Consider the following 20,527-nt stretch of genomic DNA (forward strand, 5'->3'; position numbering starts at 1 on the left):
AGCATCACTTAAAAATGAATGGCACACACTAGGCACTCAATAAATATTCTTTGAAAGAAAGAATAAGTATCCCTCACCTCATTTCATTCTTCAATGGAAAGTGAAAGTGAAGTCTCTCTCATGTCCGACTCTTTGCACTCTCCTTGGACTGCAGCCCACCAGGCTCCTCCATCCATGGGATTTTCCAGGCAAGAGTATTGGAGTGGGTTGCCATTTCCTTCTCCAGGGGATCTTCCCTAACCAAGGATCGAATCCATGTCTCCTGCATTGGAGGCAGATGCTTTGCTGTCAGAGTTATCACCAGTAAAAGGAGGTGAGAACTGAGGCTTTAGGTGGCTAAATAACTTTCTAGAGGTTGTATAGCAAATAAGTACAGAGCCTGGATTCTTAACTGCTCTGTATATTGCCTCAAGGGAAAAAAATTGTTTTTATTGTTTACAACTAGCGCCTGAAATTAAAAACAAAAATCTTCCCACAGGAGAAGAGGAAGATTCCTTCTGTACCAAATGGAACAGCAGCTCATGGGGAAGCTGAGCCCCATGGAGGACATAGTGGACCAGAACTCCAGCGAACCGGAAGGTTAGTGAAAAGCCCTTGTATGGGACTTCAAAGACCAAATGGTATATCACTTTTGTGTTGGGAATTATTGTTTTGAGGACTAATTTGTTTTTATACTTTGAATACCTACTCTTTGGGGGTAAATATGCTAATAAATTTGATATCTCATCATTAATGATTGTCATTATTATTAAACCAGAACAGTGAATACACTATTCCATTATATACGTAGTCTTTCACATTGCTGTGCATAAAACACATCCACAGATTCTTAGAATGAATGAGAAAACTGTCAGTTGCCCCTTCCAAAAGAGCCTGTTGAAAACTTCAAGTTCAAAATGGAAATGAAAATAAATACCGAGAACTCAGTCTTATAGACCCTGTCTCATTACATGCAAGTAGGATGTATATAGTAATATTTTTTATTTTTATGATAGTAATCTGAAAAGCTATATGATTTATTTTTCTAATCACACATCTTTGAAGAGATGAAAGCTTCAATTTATTTCTTAAAATGATTCTTTATGGTTTTTTTGACAGCTTGTCTCTCTCCAAGAAATGTGTGAGCAGAAAATCAGAAACCTCTGGGTGGGTCTCTCTTCAGGGAATATGTGCACACAGCCTCCATTATAATTGAAGGGAATTGCAAAAACTTGCAGGCTTGGTGCTCCCCTCTCCTCAGGGCCATCTCCTATTCTGCTCTCACTGTGTCCTCTAAGCTGACTTTCCAGTTCCTGACAACTCTGTGCATTTTAATTCTCCTCTGTTCTTTCCCTTTTTCTATGTTTTGTCTCTAGAGGAAATGTCTTTCTCGGTCTGGTACCTAATTTGAGATGATTCAGACAATTTTTTCCCTTTCCCTTTACTGGAAACATTGTAACTCCTTCTGTTTACTTCCAAATTTTCAAATGCTGTCTTTTTATTTTGGGTGTTTTTTTTTCCCCTCTCTCTCAGGTGTAACGTGCCACATAGCTTAGATTTTTTTTTTCAAAGTTCACTTTTCCTTACTGCTTCCTAAATCCTCCCAGGTCACCAATATCCGGTATCTTCACTCCTCCAGAGTTCTTCCACAGATTCTGTTACCTACAGGACTTCAAGTATCCATTACTCATCTGCTCTCCTGGAGTTGCTGGTGCACACCTGGGCTGCTCTTGTGCTGTTCTCTGCAGTGACCTCCCACTTCTGGATTTAGATTTTTGCTGCTAAAAGCACGTTTATTACACTGTAATATAACAGCTATTTAGACTAATGTGTGGCCTAATAAGTAGTTAATTAGAAACCAGTAGTCTAATAGAAAGTGCTATCAAGCCTATAAATATTAACTACGAAGTGATCATTTGTAACCACCTCACATTCTTTTGGGGATTAGGTGGGATGTAAAAAATAAGTACATGAATAAATAGACTAGTAGATTAAATCTGTTTTGAATTATGACTTTGAGAAGTTAACACATCATTCAGAAATGATCCCCCAAATAAAAATTATGCATGTGTTTTACTAAACACAAGTAGGAGAACCTAAACTAAGATGATCTTTGTGTATGTGTGTGAATTTTCATAGGTTCTTTGCAAACTTCTCTGAATATTAAATGTCCTTTTTTTTCCAATTGAAATTTCATCCTTTTCAACCTCTCCTGCTCCACTTCCCTTTGGTGGACGTGGAAAACGTAATGATTCGATCACTCAAATAATAAGATAGTTATTAATATGTTACTATTGTGTCTATATCAGGGCAATTAAAAATAATAGAATTTTCAGTTATTCTGAAGAGGTACATTTTTCAAGGCAGATAGTAATTTGCTTCTCAAGAGAACAATCATTTCTGAAGTGATTCTTAGATTGCCACATTATATTCCTATTTAGAAAATAAAGAACAAACCTTTAATATTTTTCCATAACCCTGGTGTATTTAGCATACTTGCAGTATGTTGAACATAACAGTTTTTTTAACCTCCAAGTAGGAGCTTAATCATAGCCTTATTCATTTTAATATGACATCTCTATTCCAAAGAACACAAAGAGCTTTTAGTAGTCAAATGTTAAATCTGCATATTGTTAGTAAATGTTCAAAGAATGAGAATACCTGTTTAATGCTCTCATTACTAATAGATTAAAAAATTTCATCCTCAGATTTTAGACATTTCACAATTTAATGCTTCTCCCACTCCCCTCCTCCTACCAAAATATCATCCTTTACATGTTTCTAATGTGTTTTTTTATATTTTTAGAATACACTCATTTACCCCAAGTAAGGTCACTATTCGGAGAAGGCGGTGGCACCCCACTCCATTACTCTTGCCTGGCAAATCCCATGGATGGAGAAGCCTGGTGGGCTGCAGTCCATGGGGTCGCGAAGAGTCGGACACAGCTGAGCAACTTCCCTTTCACTTTTCAGTTTCATACATTGGAGAAGGAAATGGCAACCCACTCCAGTGTTCTTGCCTGGAGAATCCCAGGGACGGCGGAGCCTGGTGGGCTGCCGTCTATGGGGTCACACAGAGTCAGACACGACTGAAGTGACTTAGCAGTAGCAACAGCAGAAGGTCATTATTGTCTTGTTAATTATAGATGTTTGAATATGTTTAGCAACAGTGGATCAAAAGTACATTTATCTAGGTTGCTTATTATAAGCCCCCTGTGTTAGTTTTCCAAAAATGAAAACAATAATGGAACTTACCTCTGTCTACTAAGTATTATTGTCATCCATAAGGCCATTTAAGTGCCTGTATGAAATATTTTTTGGCAAGCGATTTTATTGACAAAGAGAGTGGATAGCTGGAGCCATGGTTATATACCACCTTTTCTCTCTAGGTTGATGTTCACTATTAGGCTGTATAAAAATCAGTTTACCTTCCCTCCTTCACTTTCTGCTATGCTAAATGGAATGTAAACAATTCCAATATTGCCAATGACTGAGGATAAGAGGCCTGATTTTAGGACTAGGTTTTTGTAAAATGGAACAGAGATTAGAGTAATCCTTAAATCTCACTGTTTGAATTTTGATTGTTGAACAGCTGAGAACCTAGTTTGAGAGAACCTAGGGTTTTTGAGGTTGTTGACATGATTTTTCACTAGGAATTGAAGTGCCTTAGTGATACAAAGCTATTCCTGTAGATCATGGTGTAAAACCTAGCAGGTTAATACAGGTCTCATCTCTGCTGATGGAAAACCTATACTGTGACCTCGCAACAAAGCAAATGAGTATTTTGACTTATGTGTTTTTTATCTTTGTATGTCACTATTGTGTTTTCCCCCCCGTCTTAGGATTTTTGGGGGACTTATTTTAGATATCAAAAGAAAAGCTCCGTACTTCTGGAGTGACTTCACAGATGCTTTCAGCCTGCAGTGTTTAGCATCTTTTCTGTTTCTCTACTGCGCATGTATGTCTCCCGTCATCACATTTGGAGGACTGTTGGGAGAAGCAACTGAGGGTCGAATAGTATGTATTATTCTTTTCTCTGAACTTGAATTTGAATCAGCATTTAAGATTCGTAGTTAGATGAGTGTGCGTTTCATTTTGAATTCCTTTATGAGGAGAGATTTGATGTATGGTCTAGCAGATAAACTTTATATGAACTTCTTGACTAGTGGAACTGGTAATCTCAGAACAGATAATTCTTACGTTGCACAAGGTTCTGATCTCATCCCTGGCCCCCAGTCTTAGGCTAGCTTTAGATTGGTTCTTACCTCTTAAGAGGTCCATTTCCCACTTACATAGGCCATGCTTCTGCCAGATATTTGTTGTGAATACATGTAAACTTTTAGTAAGTGAAAGAAAGGTAAGATAAAGAAGAGGGAGATAATGTATCCTTGTCTACTACCATTCCATATTTTGACTGCCTGCCCCTTTTTTAATTCTCCCACCCCACCTCCTGCCCAAGGTTGCTGGTAGGTGCTTCATAGAATAGACCCCATGTATTTTATATATATTTTCCCCCAGTTATAATGGTGGCCTGTACAGCTTAGATAATGGAATCATTTATATCTCTACACAGAGTGCAATCGAGTCTCTCTTTGGAGCATCCATGACTGGAATAGCCTATTCTCTCTTTGGTGGACAGCCTCTTACCATTCTAGGCAGTACAGGACCAGTTTTGGTGTTTGAAAAGATTTTGTTTAAATTTTGCAAGTAAGTATTATATACTTTTCGCCCTTAGTCCCTGTCTATCCCTCTACTGTGTTTATGCTTCTCTCAACATCACATTTGGAAATCTGCTGGCAGAGGTGGAAGTTGCTGATTTGATTCAGTTTGCCATTTTTGTCTCTCCATGGAAATAAAGAAACAGTAAAATATTTATGTATTTTTATGTAATATTTATAAAAAATTATCTTCAGTTCTAAGCACTGAGAAACCTCTGTGAGTTTTGTACCCTTCGGTGTTCCCTGTAGACAAAGTTTTGAGTTTAGACACTCATGGGATGTGAAGCTTATTTACTTTCGCTTCCTGAATTAAACTTATTTCCATCTACTAAAAATGGTGACAAGCTTGAAGTTCAATGACCTTCTTTCCCCTATTCTTTCCCTCCTCCTAGAGAATATGGGCTGTCATACCTATCATTAAGAGCTAGTATTGGACTTTGGACTGCAACCCTGTGTATCATACTTGTGGCCACTGATGCAAGCTCCCTTGTCTGCTATATCACCCGGTTTACTGAAGAAGCTTTTGCTTCTCTTATTTGCATCATTTTCATTTATGAGGCCCTAGAGAAGTTGTTTGAACTCAGTGAAGCATATCCAATCAACATGCATAATGATTTGGAACTGCTGACACAGTACTCGTAAGTACCATTTCCCCTGTTGGCTGTGGGGCTTTTCTTTATACAAATATTACTATTGTTACAAGAAACATGAGAAACTTAGTCAGCAGATCGACTTCCTTGAATTGATTCGTGACCTAAATCTTGGTCTCTCAGTGCTGTACAGGATTTCATTTAATCAGCTACTCATCTGATACATGAGTTTTCTTTATAACATCTATTCCAAGAATATCTTTTTGAAGTTCTATTTGTCCAGCATTCTCTGTTAAGTGGATAATGAACCATGATCAATTTTGCTATACAGAGATTGCTTTATTATAAAATATTTTTGATTTTGGTCTTTCTTAGGACCTTTTCCATTTAATATAATCTGAATAATCATAGTAGTAAAAAGCTAAGATTCCAGATTTAAAGCAGTGAGGTAAAAGATACTCATTGGGTCTAAATTGCATTAACTTGGTGTTTGAAAATATGATAAACTCTTAAATAAAATAGCACTGAATTGAAATGTAATTTTGCTCTTGGAACCTATGATATTTATGATGAAAGTACCCTAATATGGTTGCTGAGGGCGATTTTACAATTTAGGATTAAAAATGGAATTTCTCTAAGACCATATTAACAGAGTATATGTGAACACTATATTACTCTTCTTTGATTTAATTTTGGGATTTTTTTGTTGTTATTATATATACATTTTAAACAGCAAATATTTAAAGCAATACGTTCTTTACCAGGCAGTTATAATCTCTATATCAGCTACCAATACTTTTCTTATAAACTGCTCAGATATGCCCTCAAAATCTTCCTTTGAAGATTTTTCATCTTTGTTTACTATTAGAAGTTGGTATTGTTAATATTAGGCCAAAATAGTGCAATGTTATAATCTTGTTAAGAATGATGTAATGATACAGAGTTGAAAACAAGATGAATTAGTATTTTGATGTTTTCTTGGTCATTGCAGATATCTTTAACAATGCATCTCTGTTTTAGGACCAAAAAAAAAAAAAATCAGTGGAATATAAAATAACTTCCCCAATAAAAGTAAATGGTGAGGATGTTGTGAATAGGATTCAAAAGTAGATGAAGGAGGTGTCAGGGACATTCAGAAAACAGGCAGATGGGGAGAGCAGTTTGATCACAATGAGAGATAACATTGATACATGCCTTTTCATTTATGTTTCATTGAAAAGAGAGCAGTGTCACCTAATTTGGGTATCTTTGCTGAATATAAAATTATCTCTGCTTGGGACTTCAAACCTACTACATGCCCTAAGCTAGGTAAATCATGAATAATAGTCTGTTTTCAGTGAGCTTCCAGATTAGTAGGAAATATAAACCAACAGACAACCAAATAAGTATTGTGTTAAAGGATTTGTTCAGAATGCTATGGTACCATGTCAGAACACCTAACCCAGATCTCAGATTCAGAGAAGACTTCCTGGAGGAAGTGACAGAAAACCAAAAAATCAGTAGGAATTAGGAGAGTACTGGGGAGTAGAGCTGGAGAGTAGTTTAGGTGGAGGGAAGGACACAATCTTGGATTTAGAAATTTATTGATGCTTTGAAATATTTGTCCAAAGTTATATAGATAGTGGTAAAAAAAAAATTAGATTCAGGTTTTATGAGTCTGATGTAGTTTTCTGTAAATTAGTGAAGCTCTCCAAAATAAACAATATGGAACAAATAAACAGATAAAATCAGAGCTATTCTGTTTGAAGTAGTGGGAAGGCACCAGTTGTCCACACTTTCATTCATTCCCTGGGTTCTCAGTGGCAGCTTCTAAGGTATTTTAGATCAAGGAACACAATTTAAAATCCCCTGGTCTAGAAAGGAAGAAAAACAGAGAAGCAAGGACTGAACTGTGAATAATGGTCACAGCTTGAGGGAAAAAGAATGAAAAAATGCAACCAAGAGATAAAAAACAAGAGAGTCATCAGAAAGGCAGAAAAACATGAATAATTTCAGACTATCGAAGGCAAGGGTCAAGACTATATCAAGAAATTTTTAGAGAAGACAGTGGTATAGAGATCAAACAGAACAAGGAAAAGAGATCATTGTTAGTTTTAAGGAAAGGTATTGGGTGAGGAGGGGAGCAGGACTAGAAGCCTGTTGGCAAAAAATTCAGAAGGGAGGAGGTGGTAAAGAAATGGAAAAAGCATTGCATAGGCCATTTTGGTGTCAAAAAATGAAAAAAGTGCCTCTGGAAAAGGCAATGAGATCATGAGAATGGTAACTTGTGATAGAAAAAGAGCTACATGTGCTTGAAAATGAGAACAGAGAGATGAAGGAAAGAGAGAGGTTAAAGATCGTGCAGAGAGTGTAGATAAACATGGATTGAAGGCTCCCAGCAGTCAAAACGTGATGAGAGCAAGTCGAATTGTGGGTTAAGACAAATGATCAGAGGATATTTTGAGCATGAAAATAGCTGTTTTTGTCCATGATTCCTTCCTATCATGGCAATCAAGAGAAGAATGGCACAGGTCCTCTCCTTTTCCATCTCCATGTTTTAAAGAAAGATCCCCACAAGTTTAAGTTATGGTTTGTCACAGTGTGCTTGTCTGAAAGCTAACAGTTTGAAGATTGAGCAAGAACGGTGTGCTAATCACTGTTTTCCGTTGCCCAACTGTCCTCCCCAACCCAAGTTAAGAGGTAGAAGTGATGGAAAGACCGGTTCATCCTGATAGTGAGGTTTTAGTGGTGCTTGACCCTGAAACGGGTGAAAGAAAAACATGTAGAATAAAAGTCTCCCTGAGAAATGTGCTGCTGACCACATACCCTTACTGCGTTGTCTTCAGCTTTCATACCATGATTCCCTAATTTCTGGAACCACTCACACTGTATACATGAATCTGCTTGGGTACTGCCATTACTTACTCTTTGGAGTAGTAAAACAAATCTCTTTTGCTATGCATATAATGCTTGTGTTTATCATTGTACTTTTAGTCATGTGCATTACATGAAAGTTATTGCTGACTATAGTGGCTACTCTAATGTATTATATAACCTCACGCTTCTGCACAAGACATTTGCTATTTCATGAACTCCACATGACACTTTTGGTGGCTGTCTTGTTCTTGTCACTGTGACCTTTCCACACTAATCAATCTTTAAGCATCATTATCTTTCATTTTCTCCTTTGCTTTTCACTTTACTTCTTTTCACAGCTATTTGTACAGCCTCCTCAGACAGCCATTTTGCTTTTTTGCATTTCTTTTTCTTGGGGATGGTCTTGATCCTTGTCTCCTGTACAGTGTCACAAACCTCCGTCCATGGTTCATCAGGCACTCTGTCTATCAGATCTAGTTCCTTAAAGTTATTTCTCACTTCTACTATATAATCGTAAGGGATTTCATTTAGGTCATACCTGAATGGTCTAGTGGTTTTCCCTACTTCCTTCAATTTAAGTCTGAATTTGACAATAAGGAGTTCATGATCTGAGCCACCGTCAACTCCTGGTCTTGTTTTTGCTGACTGTATAGAGCTTCTCCACCTTTGGCTGCAAAGAATATAATCAGTTTGATTTCGGTGATGTCCATATGTAGAGTCTTCTCTTGTGTAGCAAGAATAGCAAGGAGAGATAAGAAAGCCTTCCTCAGTGATCAGTACAAAGAAATAGAGGAAAACAATAGAATGGGAAAGACTAGAGATCTCTTCAAGAAAATTAGAGATACCAAGGGAATATTTCATGCAAAGATGGACTCAATAAAGGACAGAAATGGTATGGACCTAACAGAAGCAGAAGATATTAAGAAGAGGTGGCAAGAATACACAGAAGAACTGTACAAAAAAGATCTTCATGACCCAGATAACCACAATGGGGTGATCACTCACCTAGAGCCAGACATCCTGGAATATGAAGTCAAGTGGGCCTTAGAAAGCATCACTACGAACAAAGCTAGTGGAGGTGATGGAATTCCAGTTGAGCTATTTCAAATCCTGAAAGATGATGCTGTGAAAGCGCTGCACTCAATATGCCAGCAAATTTGGAAAACTCAGCAGTGGCCGCAGGACTGGAAAACGTCAGTTTTCATTCCAATCCCAAAGAAAGGCAATGCCAAAGAATGCTCAAACTACTGCACAATTGGACTCATCTCACATGCTAGCAAAGTGATGCTTAAAATTCTCCAAGCCAGGCTTCAGCAATACATGAACTGTGAACTTCCTGATGTTCAAGCTGGTTTTAGAAAAGGCAGAGGAACCAGAGATCAAATTGCCAACATCTGCTGGATCATTGAAAAAGTAAGAGAGTTCCAGAAAAACATCTATTTCTGCTTTATTGACTATGCTAAAGCCTTTGACTGTGTGAATCACCACAACTGTGGAAAATTCTTCAAAAGATGGGAATACCAGACCACCTGACCTGCCTCTTGAGAAACCTGTATGCAGGTCAGGAAGCAACAGTTAGAACTGGACATGGAACAACAGACTGGTTCCAGATAGGAAAAGGAGTACATCAAGGCTGTATATTGTCACCCTGCTTATTTAACTTATTTGTAGAGTGCATCATGAAACACGCTAGGCTGGATGAAGCACAAGCTAGAATCAAGATTGCTGGGAGAAATATCAATAACCTCAGATATGCAGATGACACCACCCTTATGGCAGAAAGTGAAGAAGAACTAAATAGCCTTGATGAAAGTGAAAGAGGAGAGTGAAAAAGTTGGCTTAAAACTCTGAATTGAGGAAACTAAGATCATGGCGTCTGGTCCCATCACTTCATGGGAAATAGATGGGGAAACAGTGGAAACAGTGTCAGACTTTATTTCTTTGGGCTCCAAAATCACTGCAGATGGTTACTGCAGCCATGAAATTAAAAGACACTTGCTCCTTGGAAGAAAAGTTATGACCAACCTAAACAGCGTGTTAAAAAGCAGAGACATTACTTTGCCAACAAAGGTCCATGTAGTCAAAGCTATGATTTTTCCAGTAGTCATGTATGGATGTGAGAGTTGGACCATAAAGAAAGCTGAGTGCTGAAGAAGTGATGCTTTTGAACTGTGGTGTTGGAGATGACTTGAGAGTCCCTTGGACTGCAAGCATCTCCAACCAGTCCATCCTAAAGGAAATCAGTCCTGAATATTCATTGGAAGGACTGATGCTAAAGCTGAAACCACAATCCTTTGGGCGCCTGAGGTGAAGAACTGACTCATTTGAAAAGAGTCTGATCCTGAGAAAGATTGAAAGTGGGAGGAGAAGGGGACAACAGTTATGAGGTGGTTGGATGGCATCACCTACTCAATAGACATGAGTTTGAGCAAGCTCCGGGAGTTGGTGATGGACAGGGAAGCCTCGCGTGCTGCAGTCCATGGGGTCACAAAGAGTCAGACATGACTGAGTGATTGAAGTGTGTAAGCATCGTTATACTCATGCTCACCTAAGGTTTTGTATTGATGTTACTGGCCTCATGCTTTCACAGTTTTTATGGGAAAAATTATTAGAAAGTGTCGTAGCTAGGATGCAGAATATCTGAGATTGCAGTCTTTGTAAGCTTGATATGCTTGTGCTGCCACATATTTTGTTTAAGTGTGAGATATTGAAAAAGAGGTTTTATATTTAGCACCTACATTTCAGATATTCTTTACACTTGGGCTTCCTATATTCAGATATCTTTAAATTCACAGTTATACCAATCAAATAACAAAATGTCTTTAATTTTTTAAAAAGAGTTTCTTAGCTCCTCTGTCATCCTAACCTTATAATGTGTTAATATATAACCCTGTCTTTGAAGCAATAAGCTTTCCTCTTTTGCCAAGAACAACTGTCAAGATAATTTAGTTTCAAGAATATACCAATTACCTGAGATGATCAAGGTGAATATTTTGTTATCAATAAGTAATCATTTTGTGGAAATAACTTTCTCTAGGTGGTTGTGATTTTAACAAATGGCTAAATAGAATAAATCATTCTGCTTATGTAAGATGAAATATTTCTTCAAAATAGTAGTAAGCTAAAGCTCTCAAGATAGCTAGCTAAAGAAAGACTAGAGATGTATTCATCTTTGCAGTTGGTTGGGTCAACACAAAGAAGAGGATCTGTTACTCTAGTATCCAGTATATTAGCAGACTATGTTTTATGTGTTCGTGTGATGCCTGTGTAACTCCAATAGATTAACCTCCCTAATGTAGGTCCATGACTAGTTAGCACATCTTTGTACCCACCGTGTTTAGCACATATAGCACTTAGCACATATAGAATGAACATGTTTGTTTACATTTGTTGTTGTTGTTGTTATTAATGTGCCCATAGGCTTCACAGATTAGTCAGCGTTTATTAGATTATCTCCTCTTTATCCTCATTTATTCTCACTCTCATAGTATTGAAGCAATTCTAAATTCTTTCTATTAAAAAATAACGAAGCAATAGCACACCCCTTTCTCCCCCCTTCTTAATAATAGAAGTTGATAATAATACATTAAAAATTTTTGAAAATGTATCTTATAACCAATATACACATTTAGCATAGAATTTAGGGGGTTTTCTCCCTTAAAAAAGCTGATATTAAGAAACTGAATTATATGACATTTCAGAATCAAATAAACATGATAGCAAATACTCAATAAATGAATCAGTCAGTTCAGTTCAGTCACTCAGTCATGTCTGACTCTTTGTGACCCCATGAACTGCAGCACGCCAGGCCTCCCTGTCCATCACCAACTCCGAAGTTTATTCAAACTCATGTCCATTGAGTCGGTGATGCCACCCTACCATCTCATCCTCTGTCGTCCCCGTCTCCTCCCGCCTTCAATCTTTCCCAGCATCAGGGTTTTTTCCAATGAGTCAGTTCTTCACATCAGGTGGCCAAAGTATTGGAGTTTCAGCTTCAACTTCAGTCCTTTCAATGAACACCAAGAACTGATCTCCTTTAGGATGGACTGGTTGGATTTCCTTGCAGTCCAAGGGACTCTAAAGAGTCTACTCCAACACCACAGTTCAAGAGCATCAATTCTTTGGTGCTCAGCTTTCTTTATTGTCCAACTCTCACATCCATACATGACCACTGGAAAAACCATAGCCTTGACTAGATGGACCTTTGTTGACAAAGTAATGTTTCTGCTTTTTAATATGCTGTCTAAGTTGGTCATAACTTTCTTTCCAAGGAGTAAGCATCTTTTAATTTATATTCAACAGCTAAACTTCTGGTAGCCCATCTAATTCCTGACTCTTAATCTAAACACTTGCTGTCCTTGGTTTCCCATCTTACTTTTGAACAAAATTCTTATCTTGATGATAAGTATACGTGTAATATTTACTTGTCTTATCCTCACTGTTCCCAATGGATTATGAGTCTTTTGTGTATGAGACTGTCCTTTTAACTTTTTGCCTCCAGAAAGCCAGGGAGGTTGGTAGAAATCAGTAAGACTTTCTCAAATGTTTTTCAACAATGTTACTTCTCAGATTCACCTTTAGCTATTATTTTTCTTCTCTATAACTGCAGATATACAGAGCTTAAAAAAATTATACTTATACTTTCTTATCAAGTAGCTATGAAAGGGCAGAAATTTAAATGAGCATCCCGTATTAGAGTGAGAGCACTAAGCAGGAATTGATGGTTTCTTCTTTAAGATGCATTGAATGGCCAAAAGTCATGTGACTACATATCAAATACAGAGTATTTCACTTTGTGGAAATGTGATGACCATTATCAGAGTTCACAGGCTTTGAAGTACTGACCCCATTTCTCTTCCTGAATTGACCTACATTTAAGGGTATAATCTGAAATATTTAAAATGTGGAATGTTACGATGTTTTTTAAAAAAATTTACTGACATATAGTTAAGTTACAATGTTGTGTTAGTTTCAAGTATACAGCAAAGTGAATCTGTTATACATATACATATATCCACGTTTTTAGATTCTTTTCCCATATAGGCTGTTACAGAATATTGAGTATAGAGTTCCCTGTGCTGTACAGTAGGTTCTTATTGATTATCTATTTTATATATAGTACTGTGTGTACATGTGTGTCAATCTTAATCTTCCACTTTATCCCCCCCATCCATTTACCCTCTGGGAACCATAAGTTTGTTTTCTACATCTGTAACTCTATTCCTGTTTTGTAAATAAGTTCATGTATAGCCTTTTTTAAAGATTCCACATGTAAGTGATATCATACTATATTTGTCTTTCTCTGTGTGACTCACTTCATTCAGTATGACAGTAACTAGGTCTGTCCATGTTGTTGCAGATGGCATTATTTCCTTCCTCTCTATGCCTGAGTAATATTCCATTGTATATATGTACCACGTCTTTATCCATTCGTTTGTTGATGGACTTTTAGCTTGCTTCCATATCCTGGATATATGTAATGATGTATTAATTTATGTTAAAACTCAGCCCAGACCCTGAGGTGGCATGTGTATGTATGTGTCAGATTAAGTTACAACCATGTGCAGGTAATATTTTGACCAGGAGTTTAAACTCCAGAGGTGGTTAGCTAATATTAAAACTGAAAGTCTAAATTCCAGGCAAGGTTACTATAAACCCACCTGGTATCCACATCTCAATCAGCACTAAGACTTTGCTGAATGACTGAAATGGATGTTCACTGGTGAAAGTACTAGCTTGTTAATCAGTGTACTGAACTATACTGGTAACATTAAAGGTAATCACTTTAAATTAAACAAAAATGAAAACACAGCTTATAAAAAGTTGTGGGATGCCATAAAAGCAGTGCTTACAGAGAAATTTTGGCCCATGAACAGAGGAGCCTGTTAGGCTACGGTCCATGGGGTCTCAAAGAGTCGGACACGACTGAGCGACTTCACTTTCGCTTTCACTTTCACAAGGAAATTTATAGCAATAAATTCATTTTTTTAGAAAAGAATATCTAAAATCAATGATCAATGAGCTTCAGCATTAGGAAACTAGAAAATAAAAGGAAAATTAATCATAAAGTAAGCAAAAGAAAAGAAATGATTTATAAAAAAGAAATCAATGAACTCAAAAACAGAATCAATAGAGAAAATTAATTATCTAAAATATGTTTTTGAGAAGATCAATAAAATTGATAGCCTCTAGCCACACTAATTAAGAGAAAAAAAGAAAGGATACAAATTGCTAATATCAGAAATCAAAGAGGGAACATCGCTAAAGGTCCCGTGGATAATGAAATAGTACCATAAACAACTCTATACCCCCAAACTTGCTACTGTAGATGAAATGGACCACTTCTTGAAAGACACAATATTCCAAAATTCACACAAGAATAAATAGATAATAGATAAAATCTGAATAGGCCTATATCTATTAAAGAAATTGGATCAATAATTGGATCCCTTCCAAAAAAGAGAGCACCAGACCCAGATGAGTTCATTGTTGAGTTACTTTCAGAGTATAGAAGCAGAGAAAATACTCCCTAACTTGTTCTATAAGGCTAGTCTTAGACTAATACCAAAACCAGACGAATACATTATTTAAAAAAAAATTATAGGAAAAAAAAAAGAAAAAGAAAATTAAAGGCCAATATCTCTCATGAGCATAGATACAAAAAATTCTTAACAAAATTTTACAAAGCAAATCCAATGATGTATTTAAAAATTATACATGACAACCAAGTAGAATTTATCTCAAATGTGCAAGCCTGGTTCAATATCTAAAATCAAGTAAGTAAGGCATCACATTAACAGACTATGGATGAAAAAAATCACATGATCATACCAATAAATACAGTAAAAGCATTTGACAGAATCCAACACCCATTCTCAGTAAACTGGTAATAGAGGTGAACTTCCTCAAAATGTTAAAGAATATCTATGGAAAACACATTAGTGTCATAGTTAATGGTGAGAAACTAGAAGTTTTCCCATTAAGATCAGAATCGAGTCAAGGATATTGAGTTGTATGAGCTGTTTATATAGTTTGGATATTAACCCTTTATGAGTAATATAATTTGCAAATATCTTTCCCAGTCAGTAGGTTGCCTTTTTGTTTTGTAGGTTAATTTGGTTTTATAGCCCATGAACTTTTTTCTATGAGGTATTAAATTAAAAATAATAGTAAGGGTTCATTTTTATTATAATTCTTTAAAGGCAATAACTGTCATATTACTGTATATTCCCCATACTCCTTAGCATAACACTGTAAGAATAATTTTAAACTGTTAAATCATTGAATCAACAAACAAGACTACAAGCTATGTGCCAGACACTTGGGTATAAAAATAGCAGCATAGGTGAGTCTCTGCTGCAGTGTAGTATATTATCTACTGAAAGACATAAACATTAAATATCATATAAATAATTACTAATTATACTTGGCATAAGTGCTATCACATAAAGGTACAAAATGCCGTGAGAAATACTTCCAAAGTTACCTGTATTTGGGGACCAAGGAGAAACTGGCTATATGAACGGAGATAAAATTCAGATGAGAAAAAGTTTAAGAAGAATTTCATGGAGAAAGTATGTTTTTAGTTTTAGCTAGTAGTGATGGTGTTTTGCAGAGTTATTTTACATATTTTGAAAAGCTGTTTCCTGCATAATATGATATAGCTATAAGTTTAAGTAATTTATTAAAGAGAGAAGTATTAAGTACTTACAGAATCTCTTCTAAGAATAAAATCTGAAACATGGAAATAGATGTACTCAAAAGAGACTATTATTTACATAGTTATCTTAATGGAAAACAGATTAAAAATGTAGTAATAGAAGACTGAGTGAACTATATCACACCCATTAAAAATTGTGGTTATGAAGAGTAATGAGGAAATATTAATAGAAAGTACTTATGTTATAGTTCTATATCAAATAGATTAGAAACATATGCTCATAAATATGTTGAAAATATAAATAAGAATTACTTAAGAAATATACCAAAAAATTAGTTACTGATGGGTTCTGAGAGATTTCTTTTTTATTTTTTATTTTATAACTATTCTATAATGTGGCTTTAGTTCTTTTGAAATTCATAATACTTTTTGAAAAAGAAAAATGAATAGGCATACAAACAGGTTTGACTTCTATAGGTACATCATAATTCTCTGATTTTTGTATTAATACCTAACTTGTCATACAGCACTCTTAAGATGATTTAATAAATAAATAGACTTAAAAAAAAAGAACCACAAACATTACTGTTCAGTGCACATAGGATGGTACTAATAATTTACAAAGGCAAAGCAGAGCATCTGCAACTCAGGGACTAAAATTGGTAATAATGTTGAAGGGAATTGTTTTCTAGAAGGCAACTGTAGGCCCTTCTCGTGTAAGGAAGACTGATCACCTTCATTAGCCTTGTAACAAAAGCAGAGATTTCTGGATGAAGGCATTTAATTATAATGTTTATCTAATCATTCCATAGCCGTTTATATATATATATATATATAGTTACAGTGGTTTAGAGCACATACTTTTCTTTGGGTAGTAAAGGATAGTAGGGCTTGTGTTTGGTGAATAATATGTTTTAAGCCAAACAGTCCAACACCAATGACGGCATTTTAGAAAAATGTAGGAAAAGTGCCAGTACTGCCCATTCTTTTGCCTTTGGATTATTGAACTTTCTAATCTACGAGCTGTCAGTACCACAGTTGTAGTAACCACCGCAACAATGATGACATCTAACACCTAATTAGTATTTCCTTATGCCAGACCCTGTTGTAGATGCTTTTACCTATATTAACTCATTTTACTCTCATAATAACCCTATGAAGTAGATTGATATCACTATTCCAACTTTAAGAAAACTAAAACATAGAGAGGTTAAGTAATTTGTCTAAGGTCACACAGTTAAGTGCTTGGATTTGAATGATATAGGAACTCTGGCTGAAGAATCCAAAGTCCAGTGTTGTCATAGACACGAGGCTATCTTATGTACCTAAAGAATTTTTTTTGCATTAATATTTCCATCTTAAGGACAGAGGCACTAAATTTATTTTAGTACTTAATAGTATTTATTAACAGAAGGTCTTACTCTAAACTCATATTCTGTCTCCTCACATTGCTTTCTCTTGTTATTTTTTCTTTCCTTTTCTGTAGGTGTGGATAAAAAAAAATTATTTGGACTAAGTTCATCAAAATAGGTGAAAAAAAAGAAAGTGGGATTTTTTCTCCTCATTTACTCTTATTTATTGAGAATATCTGCTCAGTTCAGTTCAGTCGCTCAGTCGTGTCCGACTCTTTGCGACCCCATGGATCTCAGCACGCCAGGCCTCCCTGTCCATCACCAACTCCTGGAGTTCACTCAGACTCACATCCATCGAGTCCGTGATGCCATCCAGCCATCTCATCCTCTGTCGTCCCCTTCTCCTCCTGCCCCCAACCCCTCCCAGCATCAGAGTCTTTTCCAACTTTGCATGAGGTGGCCAAAGTACTGGAGCTTCAGCTTTAGCATCATTCCTTCCAAAGAAATCCCAGGGCTGATCTCCTTCAGAATGGACTAGTTGGATCTCCTTGCAGTCCAAGGGACTCTCAAGAGTCTTCTCCAACACCACAGTTCAAAAGCATCAATTCTTCAGTGCTCAGCCTTCTTCACAGTACAACTCTCACATCCATACATGACCACAGGAAAAACCATAGCCTTGACTAGACAGACCTTAGTCGGCAAAGTAATGTCTCTGCTTTTGAATATACTATCTAGGTTGGTCATAACTTTTCTTCCAAGGAGTAAGCATCTTTTAATTTCCTGGCTGCAGTCACCATCTGCAGTGATTTTGGAGCCCCCCAAAATAAAGTCTGGCACTGTTTCCACTGTTTCCCCATCTATTTCCCATGAAGTGATGGGACCGGATGCCATGATCTTCATTTTCTGAATGTTGAGCTTTAAGCCAACTTTTTCACTCTCCTCTTTCACTTTCATCAAGAGGCTTTTTAGCTCCTCTTCACTTTCTGCCATTAGGGTGGTGTCATCTGCATATCTGAGGTTATTGATATTTCTCCCGGCAATCTTGATTCCAGCTTATGTTTCTTCCAGTCCAGTGTTTCTCATGATGTACTCTGCATGTAAATAAAATAAGCAGGGTGACAATATACAGCCTTGATGTACTCCGTTTCCTATTTGGAACAAGTCTGTTGTTCCATGTCCAGTTCTAACTGTTGCTTCCTGACCTGCATACAGATTTCTCAAGAGGCAGGTTAGGTGGTCTGGTATTCCCATCTCTTTCAAAATTTTCCACAGTTGATTGTGATCCACACAGTCAAAGGCTTTGGCATAGTCAATAAAGCAGAAATAGATGTTTTTCTGGAACTCTCTTGCTTTGTCCATGATCCAGCGGATGTTGGCAGTTTGATCTCTGATTCCTCTGCCTTTTCTAAAACCAGCTTGAACATCAGGGAGTTCAGATCATGAACTCCTTATTACCAAATTCAGACTCAAATTGAAGAAAGTAGGGAAAACCCTAGACCATTCAGGTATGACCTAAATCAAATCCCTTATGATTATACAGTAGAAATGAGAAATAGATTTAAGGGCCTAGATCTGATAGATAGAGTGCCTGATGAACTATCGAATGAGGTTCATGACATTGTACAGGAGACAGGGATCAAGACCATCCCCATGGAAAAGAAATGCAAAAAAGCAAAATGGCTGTCTGGAGAGGCCTTATAAATAGCTGTGAAAAGAAGAGAGGCGAAAAGCAAAGGAGAAAAGGAAAGATATAAGCATCTGAATGCAGAGTTCCAAACAAGAGCAAGAAGAGATAAGAAAGCCTTCCTCAGCAATCAATGCAAAGAAATAGAGGAAAACAACAGAATGGGAAAACTAGAGATGAGATACCAAGGGAACATTTCATGCAAAGATGGGCTCGATAAAGGACAGAAATGGTATGGACCTAACAGAAGCAGAAGATATTAAGAAGAGGTGGCAAGAATACACGGAAGAACTGTACAAAAAAGATCTTCACGACCCAGATAATCATGATGATGTGATCACTCACCTAGAGCCAGACATCCTGGAATGTGAAGTCAAGTGGGCCTTAGAAAGCATCACTATGAACAAAGCTAGTGGAGGTGATGGAATTCCAGTTGAGCTATTTCAAATCCTGAAAGATGATGCTGTGAAAGTGCTACACTCAATATGCCAGCAAATTTGGAAAACTCAGCAGTGGCCACAGGACTGGAAAAGGTCAGTTTTCATTCCAATCCCAAAGAAAGGCAATGCAAAAGAATGCTTAAACTACCGCACAATTGCATTCATCTCACATGCTAGAATATCTGCTACTGACATTTAAAAAACATAAAATCGAAGCCAAAGCTCTATTTGAGCCCACAAGGGTTGGTACAGAGATGGTTATCAAATTTCCTGTATAAATGTGAAGCCTCTGAGAAGTATCTGCAGAGATTTCAAATATTAGAGATGTGGACTCAGGAAAGATCAATGTTGATTTACTTGGTATCTGTGATGTATAAATCTTTCAGGTTAAAAAACATACCTTTTCTCCTTGGATTTGATTTCTGGAAGAGGAATGTTGTTTACCAGAGAAAGTCCTGACAAGGAGGGATAGGTGACTAACGTTCACTTATAGAGCTGACTCCCTCCCAAAAATATCTCCTCTATGAGCTTGATATTTTTATCCCAAATTTCTTAATACTTTTGTTACCAAGTCCAAGCTCACTCTGCTCACTGTGCGATAGGCCAGTGAATCCGAGAGAGGAGGTGTTGAGGCAAGGAAGAGACTTTAATTGGGGAGCCGGCAGACCAAGAAGATGGCAGGCTAGCACCTCAAAATAACCATCTTTTGGGATCTGGATGCCAGGTTCTTTTATAGATTAGAGGGAAAGAAGCGATGAGGAGCTAAAGTCAAAAGGCAGAACAGAGAGGGAGATGCAGTGGGGAAGTAAAGTGAAAGGGTCTTCAGTCTTGCAAAACATCTCCAAAGGAATGGTGTGCCTTCAGCAAAGTGAAAGTGAAAGTAAAAGCCACTCAGTTGTGTCCAACTCTTTGCAATCCCATGGAATTCTCCAGGCCAGAACACTGGAGTGGGTAGCCTTTCCCTTCTCCAGGGGATCCTCCCAACCCAGGATTGAACCCAGGTTTCCTGCATTACAGGTGGATTCTTTACCAGTTGAGCCACAAGGAAAGCCCAGAAAAGGTGTGTTAATCTCTTCTATTCTGAACAAAGGCACTTTAGTTTACAGTCAAGCAGAGAGACAGGGTCCTCCAAGCAAAGCCTTGGAGTATGATTATAATAATAAAAGCAAGCCAAAGACACAGTTTTCAACGAGAAGTCAGAATTGACTTTCCCCCTGCAACACTTTCAGAAAGTCACTGTTGTAATGT

At 37.0% G+C, this 20,527-nt stretch overlaps 1 protein-coding gene across 8 annotated transcripts in view; it reads left to right on the forward strand.

The window, feature by feature from the left end:
• Window positions 1-20,527, forward strand: part of SLC4A10 (solute carrier family 4 member 10) — a 352,866-nt gene that overhangs the window by 240,802 nt on the left and 91,537 nt on the right. For all 8 annotated transcript variants that reach the window (XM_005676049.3, XM_005676051.2, XM_018063730.1 and 5 more), the window contains 4 exons: window positions 479-579; window positions 3,822-3,996; window positions 4,553-4,686; window positions 5,090-5,335. In XM_005676049.3, the coding sequence (XP_005676106.1) occupies window positions 479-579; window positions 3,822-3,996; window positions 4,553-4,686; window positions 5,090-5,335 (656 nt within the window). The remainder of the gene's footprint in view (window positions 1-478; window positions 580-3,821; window positions 3,997-4,552; window positions 4,687-5,089; window positions 5,336-20,527) is intronic.

The sequence above is a fragment of the Capra hircus genome, chromosome 2, assembly GCF_001704415.2.
Source record: "Capra hircus breed San Clemente chromosome 2, ASM170441v1, whole genome shotgun sequence".
Classification (NCBI taxonomy): domain Eukaryota; kingdom Metazoa; phylum Chordata; class Mammalia; order Artiodactyla; family Bovidae; genus Capra; species Capra hircus.